Below are 22,830 nucleotides of genomic sequence, written 5' to 3'. Positions count from 1 at the left end.
CTTGCTGTTATTGCCCTCACTCCTGCACAGCCTGGGCTGCCCTTACTGCCTGCCCCAGCCCTTCTGTCTGAAAGGACAGGGATCTCAGATATAATGGTTGCAGAGGAGGGAGAGCAGCTTTGGACACCACAGCTGCAGCCCAGGAAGCTTCTAACTCAGTTCAAAATCCAGGCCAGGAATGCAATCCTGGACCAGAAATGGTGCCTCCTTGCAGAGACTGGCCAGCAACAATTCTGCACAGGCAAGAGAGGAACACAAGTTATTATCTCCTTAAAATTGCAAATGTGGGAAGATGAGGCCAGGAGGCTTGATGGTTGTATATGAATGATTTTATTTAAGTATGCTGGGCACCACCAGGCAACATGGTTTGGACAGTGTGCGAGGGAACAGTCAGGCAGACCAAACGCACGCTAGACCGGCTACAGCACCATTCTGTCCAGTCACTGCAGGTTACAAAATGGAGCACTGCTGCTGCAAGGCCAGGGGAGGGGCTGGGGGGGATGGAGAGCACTGGCACTGCCTGGGGCATGTCATCATGGAACCGAGAGGGGGTTGCTGCCTCCCCTCTGTACACTGCAACAAACCAGCAAGAACGGAACTGATTTTCCAGCAGGAGGCTGAGCACTAACAGTTCTTGCTTAAAAACGTTTGCTCTGATGGGGGTTGATGAACAAGCAGCCTGGCCTCACCTGGGAAAGACCACCCCAACCACCTGCCTACAGCCTCTCTGAGCCCACTGGTGAGCCCCAGGAACGTGGTTCCTGCAGTGGCAACCACCTGCTGCTTACATTCATCTCAGCTGGGGCTTTTCCCTCACCTCCTCCAGCTCTTACCCCATTTCTGTGCCCAAGAGTGATCCCAAGGTGATGGTTGGTAATGAACAGAAAGGAGGTGACCAGGAAGGAATTGCCACCAAGCAACTCCAGCTCCACTGCTACTGTCAGGTTCTGCAGAAAACTAATAAGGGTGTGGGGGGGAAGAGCACCGAATAACGCACAAGAAAAACCTAAAGGGGAAACAGTGGCATGCCCCAACACAAGCAGGTCTGCAGGCTGCCCATGGCTGTTAGAGCAGGAGAAGCAAAGCAGCCACCAGGTAAGCAGAAAGGCACGGCAGTGCAGAACACAGCCAGCAGGACAGCTTCCTGCTCACAAACCTGCCGCTCACACCAACCTCCTGGTGGGGTTTATTGTCCTCTCCTTTGGTGCACTCCCAGAGAACAGCGAGGGGTGGTGGTGCAGGGCTGGCCGTTCCGCTAAGCGTGTGTGCCGTGCGCAGCGCAAACATCAAACAGCTGGGTGGCAGGTGTTCAAAGAAGACCCAAAGCATAATTCCCAGGTGCTGTGGTCAGTATTTGAGATATCCTCAGACATTTCAATAAATAAAACAATTTTTACATTACAATGCACCTTCCCAATTATTATTTTGCCCCAGAATGGATAAAGTACACAAGAGTTATGCCTGGCTGTGAATACATGCTCCCTTTGCCCTGACATGGCAGGAAGGAGGGAAACAGCCTCGACTCTTACAAAGAACACGAGAAGTCAGCACTGTAAATCTTGGCAGGTTGAGGGGGAACACACAAGTGCCTTCACGCCCATTCCAGGGCACTTGCTTCCAGAGGAGAAAAGGTATTTAAAACAAGGTACGAGAGAATTAACCGTCTAGTACAATGATAGCTGATTAGATTTGCTTTGTTCTACTCCATGCAATACAAACTAAGTCCTATCGCCAACTTCTCCAGCTGTGGTGCAGACCCCACATCAGGCTAAGAAGTTACACACGCATACACGCACTCACACACCAAAAACAGTGGGGGCAAATGGGCTTAACTGTTGAGAATGTGCTTTCTCTTAATAAAAAATATATTAAAAACAACTTCAAAAACCTACTGATGGAGAAGACACTGCTAAAGAAGGAAGTAGCTATGGGGCCTCAGCTATGTGTTTCCAGACAATCCAGGCATTGCAGTCAGGCTGACTAAAGCCTGCACGAGCAGTCTGCAGTGGTTGGCTCCCTTCTGGCTTGCCAGGCAGTTTCTATAAGCTGTTCCCTTTGTTTTTGCTTGTTTGTTTTACAGTGACAGATGTGATTGTGATACAGAAAATAAAGGACTGAAATGAAAAAGGAATGGGCCGTTCTGGAGAAATTCAGATTGGTACTTTCTCCTTTCCATTAGAAAAAAAAAACAAAAACAAAACAAAACAAAAAAATAAAATAAAAAAGTTAGTAGTACTAATACAACCCTCCTGCTGCTGTCGTCTTTGCTCAGTGACATCGGGGCATGCTGGCGCACACACACACACACAGGCAGCTCTCAGACACTCAGACTCAAAAAAGCGAGTTTAAGTGAGTCTTCGGAGGAGACTGAGGACAGGTCCCAGGGCTAGAAGGTTTTTCGGTGGATGGCACGAGCTCCATCTTCTTCATATTCCTTTTTCGAAACCCACATTTTCTTAAAGGTGTCCAGAGAGGCCAAGATAGAACCACTGGGGAGAGACAGGCATGCTATGGGTTAGAGGAAATTTCTGGGGACACTCTCATAGTACCTCTGCAGAGATGGGCTGTTTCTATCATGACACTTGCCCATGTGAGAAAGGTGCTGAGGCTCAGTTACCTGCGATAGAAACGCTCTGCACAGTCACTCCCTTTCCTGCTATCCACAAACCTGCTGGCACTACAGAGCCTGGCACCAGCTGCCCCCTCCCACATGACCTGCTGACTGCTGCTTCAGGAACACACTGAGAATCACCCAGCTGAGCAACAAAACCCTCCTGACACACAGCACCAGGAGGGACAACAGCATCGGAGACAATGGGCTGCCTCTCCCCAGTCCCATCCCACAGCAAGACATGTCGCTGTGCAGTACATACCCAATCCATGTGGAATACAATCTCTCCTGAGGAGCTGATATCTGGGAGAAAGAGAGAATCGGTCAGTACCTTCCCAAGCTCCCTGGCACACTGTCCCTACTTTACTCCAGCTAACACCTGACAAACACAGATATGATCTCTCCCAACAGAAAGACATGTGGGCAGTCCCCCCGAAACAGCCACTGTGGTCCAGGATCCTGAACAGGGGTCATGTTGTCAGAGAAGCCATGTACTTAGTGATGAAACCAAACTGGTTTTCATCACAACAGCAAATCAGTGGGCTGTCCCAGTCAAGTAATTTCTGGTTTGAAGTAAATGGCAGCTGCACTCTACACAAGGTTCTTTCAAGGTCACAAAACAACACAGGTAGTAAGTGATAAACACAAGAGATTGCTCCTACCCTTATTTTGACGTCCTTCGGAGCTAGCTTCTTCACTTCACTCAACAGCCTGTCACCAAAGCCTACACAAGACAAAATGTGTAGTGTAAGCACCTCAGCAAAATCCCAGGTTCCATTCACTAACAATGTGGACATGTCCTGTGTAGTCCTATTCAAATATCCCAGTCCAGATCTTACAGAGAGACTAAGTCTGGGGAGTCACATAACACAGCCAGTGAGATAATGGGATTTTCTCTCACTGAGATGTCAAACACTGGCACAATGGGCTCTCCTTCAGCAGCAACTTGAGTCAAGCAAACAAGGTTTTTAGTTAGGACCTCCTCCTTCCCTAGGCATTCCTCCTTTGTCCAGCCCATTTGTACAGGGGTTGAATGGGAAGACCAGGACCTATTTGGAGATGTCAACCTGTGGATAACGGACTGATGGATTCTGGTAGAGGGTTATCTTTAGGTCAGTGAGTACCAGCTGAGCCCTGAGGGGATGGGTAGAAACCTTGCTGCACACACAGAGCTGACACTTCATGCAGGACCAGGACTGTTGGACTCTCCTGCACACCACAGACCTAAAGGAAACGCAGGAGATGCAAGAGCCTTTCAGGTACCTAGTCTCAAATATCCTGAGCTACTGCAGCAGCAATGAACACAGCTATTAAGTCCTGGCACAGGTAAAGTGATTGGAGGAAAACAATAAAAGCTGTTAAGTCCAAGAAGTGATGTACAAGGGCAGAGGTGTCCTGCACACCCAGAAGGGTGTGATTAGGACTCAGAAAAAACAGGCAGTAACTGTCCCGAGAAAGATGAATTCTCACAGTTCTCACCCCACAGGACAAGTTGGGTGATCTGGGTTATCTTCCCAGTGTCACATAAGAAGAAAGCAAGAGATCAGGTATGTCACAGCCCACAGAAAGAGAAGAGGCAGGAACCTTTGAAAAGCGTGGATCCTCCAGACAGCACGATGTTGGAGAACAGTGTTCGCCTCAGGTCCATGTCTGACTTCTGAATGGCAAAAACCAGCACTTCATGGAGTCCTTCACATTCCTCCCCTATCAGGTCTGGCCGGAATAGGAGCTCCGGGGCTCGGAAACGGGCAGGGCCAATCTGCAAGAGAAGTTAGCACAGAGGGATGAGAGCAGTGTGGCTCTGTTCACTGCCTACAGTTGGGCCTGCCTTTCTTAGGTGAAACTTCAGAGTAATGAAGTTTCCTGGACGTTCATGCTGCATCACTAGAACCCAAGTGAATGCCAGTTTGGATTACGGCTCCTACAAAGGGCATCATTTCCATTTCGCAGATGAAAGAGACAAAGAAACTTGCTTAGCTCCATACATCAGGTCAACAAAAAAAGGGAGCAAATCCAGCCCTGGTACTGGAGGTAAGACCTGTATTTCCTCTCCTGCAACCATTCTGTAGTGGGTTCAGTCTTCTGAGGAATATTCTAACTCACTTTTCAAAGCAACTGCTCCTGCACAGCAAACAATTCTAAGCAGGACAAAAGCCACAAACACAACCACTGCTGAATTTAGTGAGCTGACAACCACCCACACTCCACAAATGATCTGCATAAAGTTTTGGTAGAGCAGAGCCTGCACTCAAACAGCTCATGGTCACGCTGCATCCTTACCCAGGACTACCAAAAGTTGTTAAGGTTTCTAGTAACGTTTTCTTTCCCTAAAAATTCTACTGTCTAGTTAGAACCATAGAATCGGATGGGTTGGAAAGGACCTCTGAGATCATCAAGTCCAACCCTTGATCCACTACCACCACAGTTACAAGTGCCACATCCAGTCTCTTCTTAAACACCTCCAGGGACGGAGAATCCACCACCTCCCTGGGCAGCCCATTCCAATGTCTGATTACCCTCTCTGCAAAGAATTTCTTCCTAACATCTAACCTAAACCTTCCCTGGCAGAGCTTGAGCCCATGCCCTCTTGTCTTACTGATAGTTGCCTGGGAGAAGAGACCAATCCCCACCTGGCTCAGGGGGTAGTTGTAGAGAGTGATGAGGTCTTCCGAGCCTTCTCTTCTCCAGGCTAAACAACCCCAGCTCCCTCAGCCTCTCCTCACAGGACTTGTGCTCAAGTCCCTTCACCAGCCTGATTGCTCTTCTCTGGACCTGCTCCAGCACCTCAACGTCTTTCCTGAACTGAGGGGCCCAGAACTGAACACAATACTCAAGGCGTGGCCTCACCAATGCAGAGTACAGGGGAAGGATCACTTCCCTACTCCTGCTGGCCACGCTGTTCCTGATGCAGGCCAGGATGCCATTGGCCTTCTTGGCCACCTGGGCACACTCTGGCTCGTGTTCAGCTTCCTGTCGATTCAAACTCCCAGATCCCTTTCTGCCTGGCTGCTCTCCAGCCACTCTGTGCCCAGCCTGTAGCGCTGCAGGGTTTGTTGTGGCCAAAGTGCAGGACACGGCACTTGGCCTTGTTGAACCTCATCCCCTTTGAAATCAGCCCAACTCTCCAGTCTGTCCAGGGCCCTCTGCAGAGCCCTCCTGCCTTCCAGCTGATTGACAGTCCCCCCAGCTTGGTATCATCTGTAAATGTACTAATGGTAGACTCAATCACCTCATCTAAATCATCAATAAAGATGTTAAACAGGACTGGGCCCAGCACTGATCCCTGGGGGACACCACTGGTGACCGGCCACCAGCTGGATGCAGCCCCGTTCACCAGCACTCTCTGGGCCTGGCCATCCAATCAGTTCTTAACCCAGCACAGAGTGCCCCTGCCCAAGCCGTGGGTTGCCAGCTTTTTCAGGAGTATATTATGGGAGACAGTGTCAAAGGCTTTGCTGAAGTCCAGACAGACACATCCACAGCCTTCCCCTCATCCACTAGACGGGTCACCTGATCATAAAAGGAGATCAGGTTGGTCAAACAGGACCTGCCCCTCCTAAACCCATGCTGGCTGGATCTGATCCCTTGTCCATCCTGTAGGTGCCGTGTGATTCCTCTGGACAACCTGTCTTACTGTTGAAGACTGAGGTAAAGAAGGTGTTAAATACCTCAGCCTTGTCCTCATCTTTGATAACTATGTTCCCACCCATGTCCAATAAAGAATGGAGGTTTTCCTTGTCCCTCCTTTTGCTATTGATTTATCTCTGGAAAGACTTTTTGTTATCACTAACAGAAATGGTAAGATCAAGTTCAAGTTTTGCCTTCGTCTCTCCGATTTTCTTTCCGCAAGACCTAACTATATTCCTGAACTCCTCCTGAGTAGCCAGCCCTCTTTTCCATAATTGATAGGCTCTCTTTTTTACCCTAATTTCCTTTAAAATCTCCTTGTTCAGCCAGACCACTTGTCTTCCCCGTCAGCTTGCCTTTCGGCAGACTGGGACAGCCTTCAACAGCCTGGGATGAGTTCTGGTCTTTTAAACTTATCCACTGCCACCTAACATCACTTGAAATTTCCCATCACTAGGTAGAAACCCTGGAAACCCTGGAAAACCTGCTCTAGAAACCCTGTGCTTCACATGAGACATTTTCGCAGGGTGGCCCTTACAAACCTCAATAGTGCTTCCATCTGGCAGGTAGTACTGAGCCTTCTCAGTCTCCAGAGTCTCATCCTTCTGGGGGTTTATTGACAGGTAGCAGGCACGCTGGAGAAGAAACAGTCAGGGAGAGGAAATGTTAACCCAAATACCTCTGGTATTTTTCTCAATAATAACCGAATTCCATGTATCCCTTTAGGGAGACCAATTTCAACAGTATTTTGTGCTGAAGAACTGACATCTTGGGCTCACATCAGGTAAAATACCTTGCAATATACCACTTGTGGTCTCTACCTGCCACAGATTTTGCAGACCCTTGACTTGAAGGGTAAACACTAGTGAAAGATATCAGACCTCGAGAAACTGCAGCACAGATAAATGCAAAATGGATTCTGAACCACTAGCCCATCTTCACCTCCACGTTAACAGCCCCTCAATAGTGATTAACTGACCTTGACTATAACTCACCCAGAATACAGGATGGCTGAGGTTGCAAGAGACCTCTGCAGGTTATCCTGTCCAATCACCTTGTTAAAGAGAGGTCCCCTACAGCTGGCTGTCTGGGACCATGTCCAGGTGGCTTTTTAACATAACAAAGGATGGAGACTCCACAACTCTCTGGATAACCTGTGCCAGCACTTGATTACCCTCATGCTAAAAAAGTTTATGTTCAGACAGAACCTCCTGTGCTTCACTTTGTGCATCTTGTCCTGTTACTGGATATCACTGAAACGAGCCTGGTTCTGTTTTCTCTGCACCCTCCCTTCAGACATTTATATACATTGATGAGACCCTCCCCAACTATCTCTTCTCGTGGTTCAATAGTCCAAACTCTCTCAGCCTTTCTACATACAACAGATGCTCCAGTCCTTTAATCATCTTAGTGACCCTAGACTCCCCCAGGTAGATAATGGAGTTAGGTGCAGAGCTCAGTAAGCTGGCAATTCCCACCACATTCCACAAGCTGAAACTTCCCTTGAGAAGAAATACCCTTTTGGATAAACAGAAACAAGACAGGGCATCACCTCCTTGATGGTCTTAACAATCTCAAACTCAGAGGTGGTGTGGAAGTCATAGCCTTCCTTCCGGAGATAGAGGCGCAGGAAGCGTGAGACATCCCGGCCAGCGATGTCAATCCGCATGATGGAGTGGGGCATGGCAAAGCCTTCATAGATGGGAACTGCGTGGCTGACGCCATCCCCGGAGTCCAGCACCACTCCTGTGGTCCTCCCGGTCGCGTAGCTACACAGGGACAAAGGGCCAAGTCAGAACAAGCAACTCAAAGTGAGCCCAAACATGCAGCACATCCACGCTCATCTCGGGGAGCAGAGATGTGACATGAACAGAGGCTAAAAAACCCATCAAAAACTGAGTTCTCATCACAGTTCAGCAAATTCCTGAAAACTCTTCATTACAGAAACTGAGTTTCAGTTCTTACATGAAAAGGGGACAAGTCAGACATCACTGAGATCTTCTACAGGTTTTTTTTTTGGTTTGTGAAAGAATGGATTTCACGGCAACATTCCACAAGCACAAATCAAAGACAAAAGACACTTACAGGCTAAGCACAGCTTGCATGGAGATGAACAGTGCTGGCACATTGAAGGTCTCAAAAAACACCTCAGCAGCACGCTCTCTGTTCTTGCGCGGGTTTAGGGGTGCTTCCGTCAGCAGCACAGGATGCTGGCAAAGAGAAGAAGGAGCTGTGCTGCAACAACCAGGAGGCAGCTAGGGGTGTGTTCCTGAAAATTTCTGCTTATTTATTCACTTTTGGAACCACTAGTGCAAGAGGACAGGTAGAAAGGAATCATTTCAGATACTGAGCTGTGTTAGACTGTGAATAATCTCGATTAAGTTGGAAGACCAGCAGGGTTCTGGTCTAATTAAGAAGTGTTAGGAATCGTACTCCGTGAGTAACTCTGCCCCATGAAGGACAAACAAGACTCTCAGTGGCAGAAGTCAGTCAGATTAGCTGAAAGACCCTAAGAAAGGGTAAAGGCATATGGTCTTAGTATGAGCAGACAGAAATATTCCTACTCCACTTATACAGCTTATACTCTCAGACATGTAATAATCTTTCGGGCAGATCATTCCAGACCACAGGACTGTGGTTTTCTCCTTCCTCACTTCAAATTATGTCACTGCTGAGTGGATATGCCTGATGTGCAGGCAGAACAGGAAAGGTTAGAAGCACTTGGCCTAGAGCACAATCATTAGAGAGTGTGAATAGAAAATGTGAAAGGCAGATTTTCAGTCAGGCCAGAATATCAGATCAGGAGAGGAATTCTGCTTGGAACTTCTTGTGCAGTATCTCCTGAGAGGTGAAAGAACCTAATTTAACAACAGACACACATTCAGAGAGAAGGGCAAAGGAAAAGTCCCAGAGTTTCAAGGCTCCCGGTGTTACATATTGAGGTCTCTCACCTCCTCTGAGAACGTCTGAAGTTGGTCTTTAGAATACACATACTGCCAGATGCGCTCCATGTCGTTCCAGTCCTTCACTATGCCATGCTCCATCGGGTATCGGATTGCAAGGAGACCTCTGTGCTCCTGAGCAAACAGAAAGGACAAGAGAACATCAACAAACTCAATCACATTTCTGAGCACTGTGACTATGATTCAATGTCAGACTCAACTTGAGTTTTGACTCCACTACAAGATAACTTATCTCTATCATACAGGGAAAACCCTGAAAATTAATCACAAACATCTCTCCCAGAGAAGTATTCACAAGATTAGACAAGGCCTTTTTATACCAAGTAGGAAAGGCTGGCATTTGCAGAGCACATTCCATCCTAACGCTTTTCAAGCCAACACACAGACACCTATCAAACAGTGGTACTGGGGAAGGCAGTTCATAGGGCTCACAAGAAGTGTGAGACCATATGATTGTGTGTTGACAGAAAGAGGACTGTGGAAAGCAAGCTTCGTGTCCATGCCAGAGAGATACAGGCAATTAAATAGGGTCCATTTCTAGAGATCCCAGTCGAAAAGGTGCGGATGTACTGATACGGACCTAGAGGTAGTCTAGAAAAAAAAGAGATATAGGTCTTGGGAACAAGGTCTGTGGTCAGCAGATTGGCCCAAGAATTTCATGAAGCTTCCCACTCCACCTCGGACACCCACAGAAGTGACAATCTGTTCTGCTCTTCAGATCTAACATTGATAACCACGGAACCACAGCCCCTCCTTAGAGCATCATACCGAGATATATGGAGAAATGTGTGCAGGTGTTCTTACCTCTGCCTTTGGACCAATGAAAATGTCCCCTTCTAAAGCACCAGCCATAACACGAACGTGCTTTGGTCTGCCCACACTAGAACAGAGACAAGAGTATAAATGCTTCTACGGAGGGCTCAGATGCACCAAAGCATTACGTACTCCGTGCTCCTCCCTGTCCTAACCACGCTTTCTAAAGCAATGGGTGGGTCTGGGGGCACTACCAGGTGCAGACAGATCCAGGTTTGCTCTAAGCTAATCTCAGAATCAGAGGTGAAGAGAACAGACTGCAGACAGATTTGAATCGGTGGGATATAAGCCAGCTGAGTCTGGCCACATTTTCACTGATGACTCAGGGTTTACCTATTCCAATGGTGCCTGGGATGAACATGGCTAGACTGAGCAACTGTCTGAGCTGACAGATCCACATGGAGCTGTCTGACCTCAGGCAGGCTTCTCAGATTAGGCATTTCTGGTCCTATACCCCACCACCTCATACAGATCACACCGCTTAGAACACAACTTAAAAATTACTCATTAAAAATCACTCCATTGAAAATAAAAGCCAGTGACTAATAAGAGTTCTTGATCCAGCAGTCTTCATCCTGGCAAGACTCTCAGAAAACTTCCAAGGAAGTCTGACAGGAATCAAGACACTGGACCACCAAAGAAATATAGAGGTCTTCACACCTCTCATCCCAACTTTGACTTTTGCCAGGTCCTTTTCCTTGTGTCGACACAGTGAAGAATCCTACAGGTTTGTTTGTGTGTTGAACCTGACTAAGTGATAAATCATCTTTTATGATGTGTGTCCCCCGTGGCAAAACCTCAAAGTACTGAATAGCAGAGATCTCCTCTCCCTGATGCTTCTTTGCAGCAGGAAGAAAAGAATAACTAATTTCTCCAATTACTAAACTGGAACATTCCACCACTCTATGTATCAAAGAATTGGTAAAAAGTACTAAGAACTTACCAAGACCAGCAGAATACTTACTAGTTGGGAAAGCAGTATTTTGGTATTTGATCGCCCGCAAAACCTGCTTTAATCACACCCGAGCCCTGTGGGAGCAAGAGACAAATGCATGAGCTTATCATTCCCTCCATCATCCTCACAAGTTTTAGAGAAGTAGCAAAGTACATCAGCACTGCCAGATCCCCTCCTTTCTACTTGGAATAAAGCTCCCTAGGGACTGACTCTCTGGGCAGGGCTGGAGATGGGAAGTGCCAGCTTGGCCAGTGGAGGGGGGTGACAGGCAGCAACACATCACACAATATCAGCACAACCACCCGGGCCCTGGCACTGCTCCGTGTGCACACCCAGACACTGCTCTGTACACACCAGTATTCTTCTACCCAGTGCTACTGTGAGGGGTGCAGGAGGCTGAATCCACGCTCCACAGTTTTCTATCAATCTCAGATACTCTCTGGGTGGAAGAGAACACTCCAGAAAGACAGGCAAGTGCAACTGAACCCAGCTTCAGGGGGGCGTTGGGAGGATGAAGACTACAGGCCTCTCAGAAGTAATTTGGAAAGGATGGAGGGAGGGTAGATAAAGTCAGAGAAGGAAGTAGGAAAGGACTGTAGGAAACAGGTTGAGTGGAAACTTGGGAAAAGAAGATCAAGTGGAAGATAAACTAGCTAACACTAAGGAGGCAGGCCACAAAAATGTCAGAAAAGACACTGGAAACCAACCCAGCCTGGTGTCTGGAAAGGACAAAAGTGCTGGTCAGACTGCAAAGGGAAAGGCGGGAGGCAGGAAGTGCAGCTGACAAGACATGGCTTATTCAGAAGGAATAAGGAAGAAGAGATGAGGTATGGCAGTCAGTAAGGCACAAATCCAAAGAGCCTTCTGCAACATTCAAAGCAGCAAACACAGAGTGGGTAAAACCAGCCACAGCGAGGCCCTGGCAGGGAGTCAGTGCCAGGCATCTGGCCCTGCAGCTCCCGTCCCTGTCCGGAAGCACCCTGGGAACCCCTTCATCAACTTGGATCCATGCTGACTCCTTTCCCTCCTCCATTTCCTCTCCCTGCACAAGGGAATGACATCTTGAAACAATGAGCAGCTTGCAGGAACACCCAAGTTTTGCTAAGGAGCAGATTTTCATAGGATCTCCTTGGATAAGCCATTTCACTGTTAATCCCAGACTACCATGGGAGCAAGCTCTTCTGCAGAAAGAGAAGCAGTTCTGCTTTACCCCATACTGGCAGCAAAGTGTGCGAGTTTGCACTGAAAGCTGTGACCTGTGAAGTGCCTGTTCACTCTCAAGGGTTCTGCAGCAGGACTGCTCTGCTTTTGAGGCCAAAAAGACATTTTGGCTGTCCCACAGCATTTTAAAATGAGTAGCAACACAGCTCCTCTGTAGTTTTCTGCTTCTCACCACCTCTGCATGGGTCAGGAGGCTGAGGCTGGATGAGTTGCCCAGGGCTCTGCAAGACAAGCCCTGGCTGCAGCGGTTCCGCCATTCCGGTGCCAGAGGTTACCAGCCAGAGGAGGCTCAGCAGAAAGGAATGTGGGGTGTCCCCAGTCCAGCGCCTTCTTGCCAAGCTACTTCCATCAGCATTTTCAGCCAGGAAGCCGGGCTCTGCACGGAGCATGTGTGCTCTGCCACATGAGCCAGGGCGCCCCTGCCTTGAAACCGCCAGAGTCAGGTTTGCCAGGACACATCCGTAGGAGATGAGTGTCAGGAACACTCTGCAAACCAGACCTAGCTGGTTATAAAGCATATGGAAGGTAGATTGCTTGAAATCTCGTCTCTTGATAAACACCTGCACCCAGACTGGCTCCAGGAGCACACCCAAGCTGGCACCTGGGCAGGACTACTCCCTCTTGGCAAGAAGGACTCAGCTCCAGTTGCATCCCAAGGTCTGCACTAACTGATACCAGTGCGACAAACCGGCCTGTAAAGTGTTAGAAAGAGTTCCCTTGAGACAGACTCTCTTCTGGCTCCTCCCTTCAAAGTGAAGCAAGGAATAAAACAAAACCACTATTTTGATTTTTCTTAGCATAGCTTATAAACAACTCTCTACCTGGGAAAGAGTACCATACTTTGTCAAGTCTCAGAGCAAACAAGCTGAATGCAGTAAACTTAACCACATCAGAATATTGCACTTCTTGAATATTTTATTCAAGATAATGACTGATCTTGCTGCCAGCACAGTCTGCTGCTGGGAACTGGTTTCAGGAGAACAATGATTCTCCTATTTTTATTTAGAGATTGAAACTTTCTTACACTGGACCAAAAATTACCCAGCATGTCCTGCTGAGATTCCCAGCAAGTTATACATTTTAAGATTTACATACTGAAGTTCGAAGTTAACTGAATGTCCCGGTAGTTCAGAACTCCTACCTGGAGTCAAAGACAAATGACTGCTTTGAATGTGGTCAGATGGGGCTTCAACACAGTTGTGCTTCCAAGCGCCTGGGAATAAACCAAGCGCAGCTGTTTGCTACCTCCGCACTACAAAGACCTGACAGCACTTTCTGACCTATTCAATTTTTTTTGAACACGTTTTACTTCTTTGCAGATATATGTGCACTGAGTAAATGTGTTTATTACAGACCAGTTTGAGATTCCTACACAATGTGGAGAAAACATTTAAATTTTGAAATAACCCAGATTCAGATGGTTTAAAGACCTGTTTTTCCATCTCTGTTTCAAATAAGAAAAAACTCGTGCATCTTCCCTTCTGTTACAAACTCTGACTTACTAGAACTTAAAAGAAAATTTACAAATTAATACAAACTGCTTCCACCAGTAAGCATCTCGCCTGGGCTTTCATCCAATTTTTTATTATTTATTTTTTTACTTTAATATGAGCAAGAGAATAAAAGAAGAAACACTAGATGTAAAATGTATAGGTCAAGGAAGATAAATTCATGGAAAATTCCTGTGAGTACCATGAAGTAACTTAACATGCCTCATCCTCTGGCTCTGTAGCCAGTCAGTTACGGATTCATTCATCTTGATGCATGAATTTAAATGGAGATCACCGAGAGTCAATCTGCTACATGGCACTTTCTATAGAGAGTGCAGGTTTGATATTGTTGTAAAACTCTTATTAGATACAGATTTTATAAGATCAAGAACAAACCAAAGACACAACAGCCCTTACTGACGGCTCAGCTGCTTAAATGCCACCACTTAGGCTACAAAGCCAAATTTTATCCTCCTTTTATGAAACAAGGGATAATTTCACAGAGGTCAAGGAATTCACACTTTCTTAGGCCACCTCTGAGCTATCTACACGTGCATTAGGTTCAGCAGGGCTCTCAAACCATACAGAGAGCTTCTGGGACCGCAAGACAAGAACATAACTCATAAGAATTAGACAATGAAGAGCATTAAGGTTGTGCTGAGGTACAGCTCAACCCTCTCACTGTACATTACAAAACTCTCCCTGCTGAGAACAGGAGCACTGTTTGGTAAGAGGAAAAAAACCTCCTTGTTGAGTTTTTAGCTACATCCTTTAATGGCCTTTTGGAAACACACAGATACCGGAGCTCGGCTGGGACTGGGGAGGGTCAGGCTTGTTCATCAGTGCAGTACCTCATTTCCCCCTTCCCACCCTCCCACACACACCTCTCTGAGGAAAAGCAGCAATGGGACAGCCGTGGGAACGGCAGTACCTGCTCTGTGCAGCTCCACTTCCCGTCCTGCCTAAACTCCAAAGAGTACCAAAAATGCAGTGTCACCACGAGGCCCCTCGGCCTGCCAGCGTTCGAGGCAGATGTCACAACAACCGCTCCATTCTACTGCTTGTGCAGGGAGGGGAAAGGGAGGGAGCTCGCTTATCAGGGGGGCAAGAGGAAGAATTGGCTTTTATAAGACCAGCTGATAAAATGAGAAAAGACACAGAGTCAGCTGCTGGCACACGAGCCCTTCTTCAGCTCTGATGCAGGGGTGGAAATCATTGTGCTAAATAAGAGGACGCTGAAATTAGATACAGGCTGTTACTGTGTGACCATAGCTCCACAAACTCATCCTCACAGCACCAGAACGCCTAGAAATAACTTTAACAATCATCTAAACGCCCGACAGCACAGCAGGATCGGTGCTGCTCTGGTCATCTCTAAGGAGAATCAACCTAACACACTCTTTAATATCCCCAATAAAGAAGACACATGTTTTCTTCAACATGGTCAATTATACTGCTTAATCTCATTTTCCATTAGATGCTTTCCCTCAATGTCTAACCTAAATCCCCGTGCTGTGATTCCAGGGAAAGAAACAAAGTCAAAACTATATCAGAGAGCTCAAGGTGTAGAAAGGAAATTGGGACCAATAATAAAGAATGGGTCAGAAGAATAACTGGCTTGATCTGAGAACACCTACAATCATTCACTTTATGGGGACATAAAGGAATAAGTTGAGAAGTGCCAGCCTAGCAGGTCCACGTGTCATACAGCAAAAAGATTCAGCATAAATTAAGCTTTTGGAGAAAGAAAGGAGCACAATACTGACCCTTCAAAACAACAAAATCTGAATCTCTGGCAGTAGAGGTCAGAAGGGAGGAGCATGGATTTGTGACTCACTACACTTGAGGAGGCTCCCTCTAAGATACGCCCTCCCGCCCTTTCCTGGATGGTTCTTCTTCCTGGGAGGCCAGCTTGGATGAGGCAAACCAGAACTACACCCAGAAGTACCCAGGCATGGAATCACTGTCATTTATCTCCAGCCGAACTATTGCCCACACAGGTGCAGGTCTGCTTTGTGCTAATGAGCAGCAGCATCAGCTTGGAGCAGCCATCTGCAACACCGCACCACGCTGTCAATTACAGCTGATGCAACCCGTGCTGGGAGTAGATCCTTCAGGAGCACGGAAATCCATGCCTTGGGAGCGGCACCCCTTGCTGTGACCGCCGTGCTGGATGCACCGGAGGAAATGCAGTACCGGGGGGGTGTTCCCCTCTCGCTGGGGCCGTGATGGGGAGCCGTTTGCAGGGCTCCATGCCCCGCACGGGCCAAGGGAAGAGCGGGGACCCTCAAGAGGGCGTGGAGGTCCACCCAAGGCCTGACAGGACCCCGCTGGACCCCCGGCCCTGTCCCGGCGCGGAGCACGCCGGGAGCGCAGCCATGACCTGGCCCGGCACCCCCATTGTCCCCCCGGCACAAAGAGCGGCGGGGCGGGGCCGGGGCAGCCCGGCGTGACTGACAGCCCCCGCCGCCAATGAGCGCGGGCGCTGCTGCGGCGGTCCCGCCCCGCTCGGGCAGGTAGCAGCCTGACTGACAGCCGGCGCAGCCAATGGGGGCGCGCCGCCCCTCCCCGCCAGTGGCGGCCCGGCGGTGGCGGGGGCTGCGCCCCCCAGCGCGGGGCAGCGGCCCCGCCAAGGGTGACTGGCAGCCGCCCCAGCCAATCGCGGCGCGCCGAGGGGCGGCGGCCCCGCCCCCCGAGGACGCCGTGCGGCGCTGTGCGAGGGCCGGAGGCGGCGGCCGGGCCGGCCGAGGGGGGGGCGGCGGCGGGCGGGGCGCGGCCAGCCCCGATGACAAAGGGATTGCGGGCCCTCCCCGCTCCCCCCGCTCCCGGGACGCGCGGGCGGCCGCACTCACGTTGTCTATCACGACGGGCTGGTTCGCTATCACGTCGTACGACTCCATGGCGAGGACCCGCCGCAGCCGCCCGTCAGGGAGCAACAGCCCAGCCCTCGGCGGCGCATGCGCGGAGCGGGGGCGCGGCGCTGCCTGAGTGATGTATTCCAGCGGCCGCGGAGCCTGCCGGGAGTTGTAGTCCGGCGCAAGGCTGCGCCCGGAAAGGCATCATTCCGAGCGCGGGGCGTGCCGGGAGTTGTAGTCCGACACCGGGAGCGGGGCGCGCCGGGAGGCGGAGTTCGGAAAAAGGGAATGCTCGGGACACATCAACGGCCGGGAAACCGGTGGATGTTGTGGTCCAAGGGGGAACTGGGCACTTCCACCAAAAACGCTGCATCACGGTTGTCAGGTTTCCAACTAATAGATTTTCGCACACTAATTTTTTCTAATAGGAAGGGAGAAAAAAATGATCCCATCAACTATTGGAGAGAGGAATCTATGACTAAGGAAAGCATTTTATTGTCCCATCATTTCATGGGATTATCTCTACAAACTGCTGGTCCTAACACATCTGTTGCCTCTGAGAAATGCCAGTTTCTCTGCATTTTTGAGGCATGGCAACCACAAAAGAAGTGTTGGCACAAAGGATGCAGATCACAGGCATTTTGGTATTGAACAATGTGTTTCCTGTTGTTTTCCATTGGCTACATGTTCTAAAAGCACTTGGAATGATCTATGACTGAAACGCGGGGTCTTGAAATTAATTAAAATGAAACTCCATGTCAGTGAGTGCACTTGAAGGCTGATTCAGAACTCACCTGTCCTGTCCCACATCTCTCCTGCAGATATGGACTTTTCTCCTGTTGTTCCTGCCTGTAGCCCAAGCAGATAATCACAGAATTACAGAATATGCCAACTTGGAAAGGATCCATGAGGATCATTGACTTCATCTCCAGGGCCTGAACAGGATCATTCCCAAGAATCAAACCATGTGCCCAAGAGTATTATCCAAGTGCATTTTGAACTCTGTCAGGCTTGGTGCTATGACCACTTGCCTGGGGAGCCTGTTCCAGCACCCAACAACCCTCTGGATGAAGAATCTTTTTATTATATCCAACCTAAACCTCCCTGAAACAACTTCAGGCCGTTCCCTCGGATCCTGTCACTGGTCACCACAGAGAAGAGAGCAGTGTCTGCCCCCCTCTTCCCCTAACGAGGAAGTTGAAGACTGCAGTGAGGTGTCCCCTCAGTCTCCTCTTCTCCAGGCTGAGAGTCCAATCTAGATATTTACCTTTAGGGATCTTCACCATTCAACTACTGTAAAAGAGGGGCAGCAGAGCCGAGGGCTTTAAATTATTTCAAGGCCAGTGTTGCATCACCTCAGTGAGTGCCCGGAGACAGCTGTTATGTAAATAGGACTATAAACACGCACCAACCACACGCTTTGCAGGTGTAGCTCTAGCTGGGGAACGAGCCAGACCTTCCCTGTGCTCCCTACACGGGTCTCCCGTCTCCATGAGGGAGCCCCTCTGCCCTCACCCACAGCATCGCCCCGCCCACCGAGCATCGCCCCGCCCACCGGGCTAGCCCCGCCCCTCGCGGTGCCCCGAGCCGCCGCTAGAGGGCGCGCTCTCGGCGTGGCGCGCCGAGGGGGGGACAAGAGGCGTGGCCGCCCTCCTCGCCGCTCGTCGCCATTGGCGAATCCCCACTGTCAGTCACGCCGCCCGGGCCGTGTGGCCCCGCCCCCTACCCGCGGAGCCCTGCGCCGCGCCGCCATTGGCCGAGCCGCGCTGTCAGTCACGCCGCCCGGCAGCAGGCCCCGCCCCCTCCTGCCGCGGCCCCGCGCAGCCGCTTGGGCCGGGCCGGACCGGGCCGGGAGCGCCGGGCGGGAGCGCCGCGGGGTCGGGACCAGCCGGGATCTGCCGGGTCCAGTCGCCTCCGGGACATGGAGGGCGTGCGGCAGGGCGGGGGGCCCCCCGCGGGTGGGCCGGGGTCCGGCTCGGGCTCCGCGTCCGGGTCCTTCCCATCGCTGTTCCCGCCGGGGCTGCACGGTATCTACGGCGAGTGCCGCCGCCTCTACCCCGACCAGCCCAACCCGCTCCAGGTCACCGCCATCATCAAGTACTGGTGAGGCGGCCTGGATGGGGCCGGGGTCTCGCGTGGAGCGGGGGGGAGCGGTGGGGCCGGCGCCTTGTGGGGGATAGGAGAGGGTTTGGGAGGAGCGGTGGGGCTGGGAAAAGCAATGGGGCTGGGGACGTTGCAGGGGGTGAGGCCGCGGGGCTGGGTAGGGTCGCAGCCAGGGGAGAGGGACCGCGAGTTGTGCCCTGAGTTTGGGGTGGGATGCTCTTGTGGCCGGGATGGGATGGAGGCGTTGGGAATGCATTGGGTGCCCAGGAGATGTGTTTGCGGGGGTCCTAGGGAGGATACATTGGAAATAAGAGGAAGGGTGTAGGGAGAGCTGCACAGAAGACAGGAGGGTGTATCGGGGTTTCTGGGGTGATTTGAAGGGTGCGTGAGTGAGGGGTGGCTGATGAAGGCCGTGGCTGAGGCAGGTCGTACAAAAGGGGAGGTGTGTGTTGCTCGCTGGAGCGTTCCCACAGAAGGTGAGGGGCTGGAGTTTCCCCTCCTGGACAGGAGCCACGAGCTCTGTCTTGTGGCCGAGAGCTTGGGGTTCCAGCGTGGTCGGCACTAACCGGAGTGATCCCGCACTCCGGCCCCAGGCCGGACACACGCCGTGCATATCAGCAAAGCCCACGGGGCAGTGCCAGCTCCTCTTGGCCTTGCACAGCCATGTGTTATGGCAGACTGTGAATCTGCTGCTCGGTATCTCTGCTGACACAGTGTCTGACACCGGGAACAGCCGTTGTTTATGTGGGAGAGTGGCATGAAGGAAGTACTTGGACGTTTAGCTACGGAGTAAGTGTGTAGCATCTAACCTCTTGTGAAGAGGAGTTCCTTTTGCTTTTTGCTATCGCTTTGCTGCTCAGCCGCCTCTTCCGGCCCTAAGGAATGTGATCAAGTCACGCTTGAGTGTTTGCTGTACCTGATATTGACCAATCCCTACCCCGCCACTTGGAAAAAGTTTAGTCAATGCTCAGCTTCTTTATTTACAGTTCATTTTAACTCTATCTGGTTAGATTCCCGAGGAACAGCAGAATAACATCCTCCCCAGTGCTGCTCTGACAGACAAGCTATTGCTCTTGTTTTTCACAGTACTGTTGTTTTTTATGCTGTTCTAACAAGAAGTTTGTCTGTTAGCCCCTATTGCTTAGGGGGGTTATACTTAAACTGACACAATGGGCTGAGATGTTGCAAATCCGAGACTTCAAAATACAAATAATTTCCTGATTATCTGTGTGCATCAGTACTTTGGTGATGGTCTGATCAGTCTGTTTTTGTGCCCATTTCTAATCTCAGATATTCAACCCCGAGGAGTTTCCAGTCACCTCGATTTGGAAGTCAGCACTTCTTTCCTGTCAACAGCTTAAAACAACGCTGACTAGAGTGATGTAAGATTTGTGGGGGTTGAGGGAAATGTAGGTATATACTGAAGAGTGGCAGAGCCCCTTGTTTGGGAAGAAACTTTGCTGCTTGCTTGCTTAAGGGATTGATTAGGATTTCACTGCAATTGGAGCTCAAACACTGGAAAAACTGCTATTGGCAGTGATGGCAGGTTGCAAGTAAGAAATAGTGTGAAGGCCTGTTTATCCTGGCACTTTCCACGCAGTGGTTCTTATGACTGTCAACTCAGCAGCAAGAGCCGAGAGCTTTGCTTGTAGAAACCAGAGGTGAGATTCTTGCTGCTGTCCTGTGCAGGAAGTTCTTGTGCAAGGTGAAGCCTATGTGGACACTGCACGTACTTTCTCTCCCTTTGTTAGATGAAATTTGTCGCTTGGTTTTGTGAAGTCTGGTAAAATGACTTTTCCACAGCTTACTCTCCGCTAATCTGTCCTCCTCTGCCTGGGCTGCCAGCTATTAGCTGGTTTAGATTAAAAGTGGAAATTGCTGAACTAAGTTCCCTGCCTTAGGAGAAATATTGTAACACTAAATCAGCTTTTAATTATATGTATCAGTATCTCTGTGGTTAACAGCGTATTTTTTTTTGTTTGTTTGAGTAGCTAAGTCATAGTCCTCAGCTTGCATGTCAGAGCAGATCCTTACTATGTAATGTTGGAGAATCTGCAGACCTCCATGCCTATTACATGGAGGAGTTTAGCCATGTGAGTTTTTTAATGGAACTAGCCTTTTTTTAAATGCTAATTGCATATCTTGGGAGAGAGTTTGTGATTCAGTCTTTTTGAAGAGTTTTTGGCTGTGTTTATGAAGGCCACGTGCTAAAATGGAGTTTTTCTCTATTGATGTCCAGTGTCCACTTCTATTATACAATATGGTTGACTATCTTTAACTGAAGTATCTTGTTGCGTAGAATTGCTGGTGAAACAAGCAAATATGTACTTTCCTTTGTGACAGGTTTTGAAATAGGCATAGTTTGGGCTGGACTGTTGGTTTTTCATCACCTGTCTTGAATTTAGGCCATATACTCAAAAACCAGTGCAGTGGTTTGGTCTGCAGCCACTTGGGGATCACAGATTACCTCTGAAGGGTTGTCAGAAGGTAGCTGTGAAAAGCGGTCCTGTTGTCACCTGCTGGGAAGTGGCTATGAACCATACACTAAGAACTTCTCAGGGTGAATGAATTGGGAATTTTTGAATTTTTTTCCATTGTGGATCTGTTTCCTCTGCCAGCTTTGCGTTTCTACTTCCACAGAAACTTCAGAGCACTCTAAACATCAGTCAAAAGAAGACTCTTGGTGCAGATGCAAATCCGGGGTTTCCCCCGAGGCTGCCCTTCTTGTTCCTGAATGAGCTTCATGAATAGAGAATGTAACAAATTTGTACTGTACCTCTGGCTTTGAAGTTCGGCTCTTCCTAATAAAATCCTCCAACGCTTCCAGCTCTTTGTGTGAACGCATGTACTGATATGTAGATTGTGATTCAAGGTCGAACCCTGCCACGGCAGCCGTGGGTGGGAGGATGTACCACAATAGGCATCAGTGGCGCCCAACCTTAGAGCAGTGAAACCTGCCACCGAAACTGGATGAATATCTGTGCTGACTAACCTTTGGTGAGCCTTGGGTACGCTACTAACTGTGCTCCGGGTAGCTGGCTTAAAGCTCGTGCTGGATGGTCCTGCAGTTGCAGTGGTTTTGGGATAGGTATGTGGCTTGGATATGTGTTTTTCAAAATTTAATTAGTCACCGTTGCAGGCTTTTTGTTTGCCTCTCTTCCAAGCCTACCAAATTTCTCAGAGAGTAAAGACAGTCTGCTTGGGTCGCTGAGCAGCATGTAAACCAGTGGGTAGTGAACTCTGTCTGGGTCTGCTCTGGACAGGACAGAATTTGGCTCCCCTGAGCTGGCTGGGGCTGCATCTCTGTGGTCACCTCCTGGATAGCCCAGAGAGATTTGGCCTTTGGAGGGAAACAGGGCTGGTGACAGGAGTGAGGGAGAGGTGTCTGCCTCACCTGGTGCAGTCTAGGCAGGACTTTCCATCTGCATCAGAGCTGACAAATATGTTTGAGTAGCCCTAGGGAAAAGCATGTACTCGTGGAACAGTCCCTGTCCTGAAAAAGGGCAGTGTTGTAAGGGTTTGTCTTGTGTGCTGTCCATGTCAGAGTGCCTGTGTCAGAAGTGTTCCAGCATGGATTGTTTGACATCTAAGGTGTTACTAAACCCAGTTTGGAAGCAGGTTTTCTGCATGTGGGAGATGCTGACTCTTTATCAGGTGGTCCCTTCACTGCAAATCCCACACAACTGCTCTGACCACCCACTAATCTCTCACACTGGTTTGCTGGTCAGTGTATGAATCTCCCATGCTTTGGAGTCTCCACAGTCAGGGTGGTGACTGTGTGTGGCTGCTGCTGTTCACTGCCACTCTTTGGGAGTGAGTGATTGTCCTGACTAGAATTTCTTCCATTTGTCTACTTCCACGGAGCCTGAGCACTGGCCAGGGCATTGGTGCCACGCTCGGAACAGACCCACCTGAATGAGTGTTTGTGGTGGAGATCCCAGCCTCCACTGTGACCTTGTGCTGGCGAGAGGGAACAGGTAGGGAAAGGGTGTGTCAGAGGGGACTTGTTTTTTCCTGAGTGTTTCAAAATATTGCTAGATTTTGAGAATGGATTTTCCCAGGTGGCTACTGAGGATCAGATTGTGTTCCATCCTGGGCTCTAACATGCGTTCCTCAGGCTTGCTCACCAGTTTGCCTTTTACTCCATGAAGATGCTGCTTGTCATATGAGAAGTATAGTATATAGTTCTGAT

At 49.6% G+C, this 22,830-nt stretch overlaps 2 protein-coding genes across 3 annotated transcripts in view; one reads left to right on the top strand and one right to left on the bottom strand.

The window, feature by feature from the left end:
* Positions 1-1,331: 1,331 nt before the first annotated feature.
* Positions 1,332-16,669, bottom strand: ACTR1A (actin related protein 1A). The gene is made up of 11 exons (XM_050336987.1): positions 16,533-16,669; positions 10,979-11,043; positions 10,006-10,081; positions 9,190-9,315; positions 8,324-8,448; positions 7,791-8,007; positions 6,781-6,873; positions 4,196-4,370; positions 3,274-3,335; positions 2,874-2,914; positions 1,332-2,489 (listed from the first exon to the last, which is right to left on the bottom strand). The coding sequence occupies exons 1-11, from the start codon at positions 16,578-16,580 to the stop codon at positions 2,387-2,389; spliced, it is 1,131 nt and encodes a 376-aa protein (XP_050192944.1). The 5' UTR covers positions 16,581-16,669; the 3' UTR covers positions 1,332-2,386.
* Positions 16,670-18,406: 1,737 nt separating this feature from the next.
* Positions 18,407-22,830, top strand: part of SUFU (SUFU negative regulator of hedgehog signaling) — a 91,560-nt gene continuing 87,136 nt past the window's right edge. The window contains exon 1 of one of the 2 annotated variants that reach the window (XM_050336735.1): positions 18,407-18,638. In XM_050336735.1, coding sequence (XP_050192692.1) covers positions 18,457-18,638 — 182 coding nt within the window. In that variant the 5' untranslated portion in view covers positions 18,407-18,456. The remainder of the gene's footprint in view (positions 18,639-22,830) is intronic. The other variant, XM_050336743.1, reaches the window with a different exon arrangement.

Source organism: Myiozetetes cayanensis, unplaced genomic scaffold (assembly GCF_022539395.1).
Source record: "Myiozetetes cayanensis isolate MyiCay16 unplaced genomic scaffold, myiCay2020 scf10, whole genome shotgun sequence".
Classification (NCBI taxonomy): Eukaryota; Metazoa; Chordata; class Aves; order Passeriformes; family Tyrannidae; genus Myiozetetes; species Myiozetetes cayanensis.
Note: the sequence above shows the minus strand (reverse complement) of the source record. Positions and strands in the feature narration are given on the sequence as shown.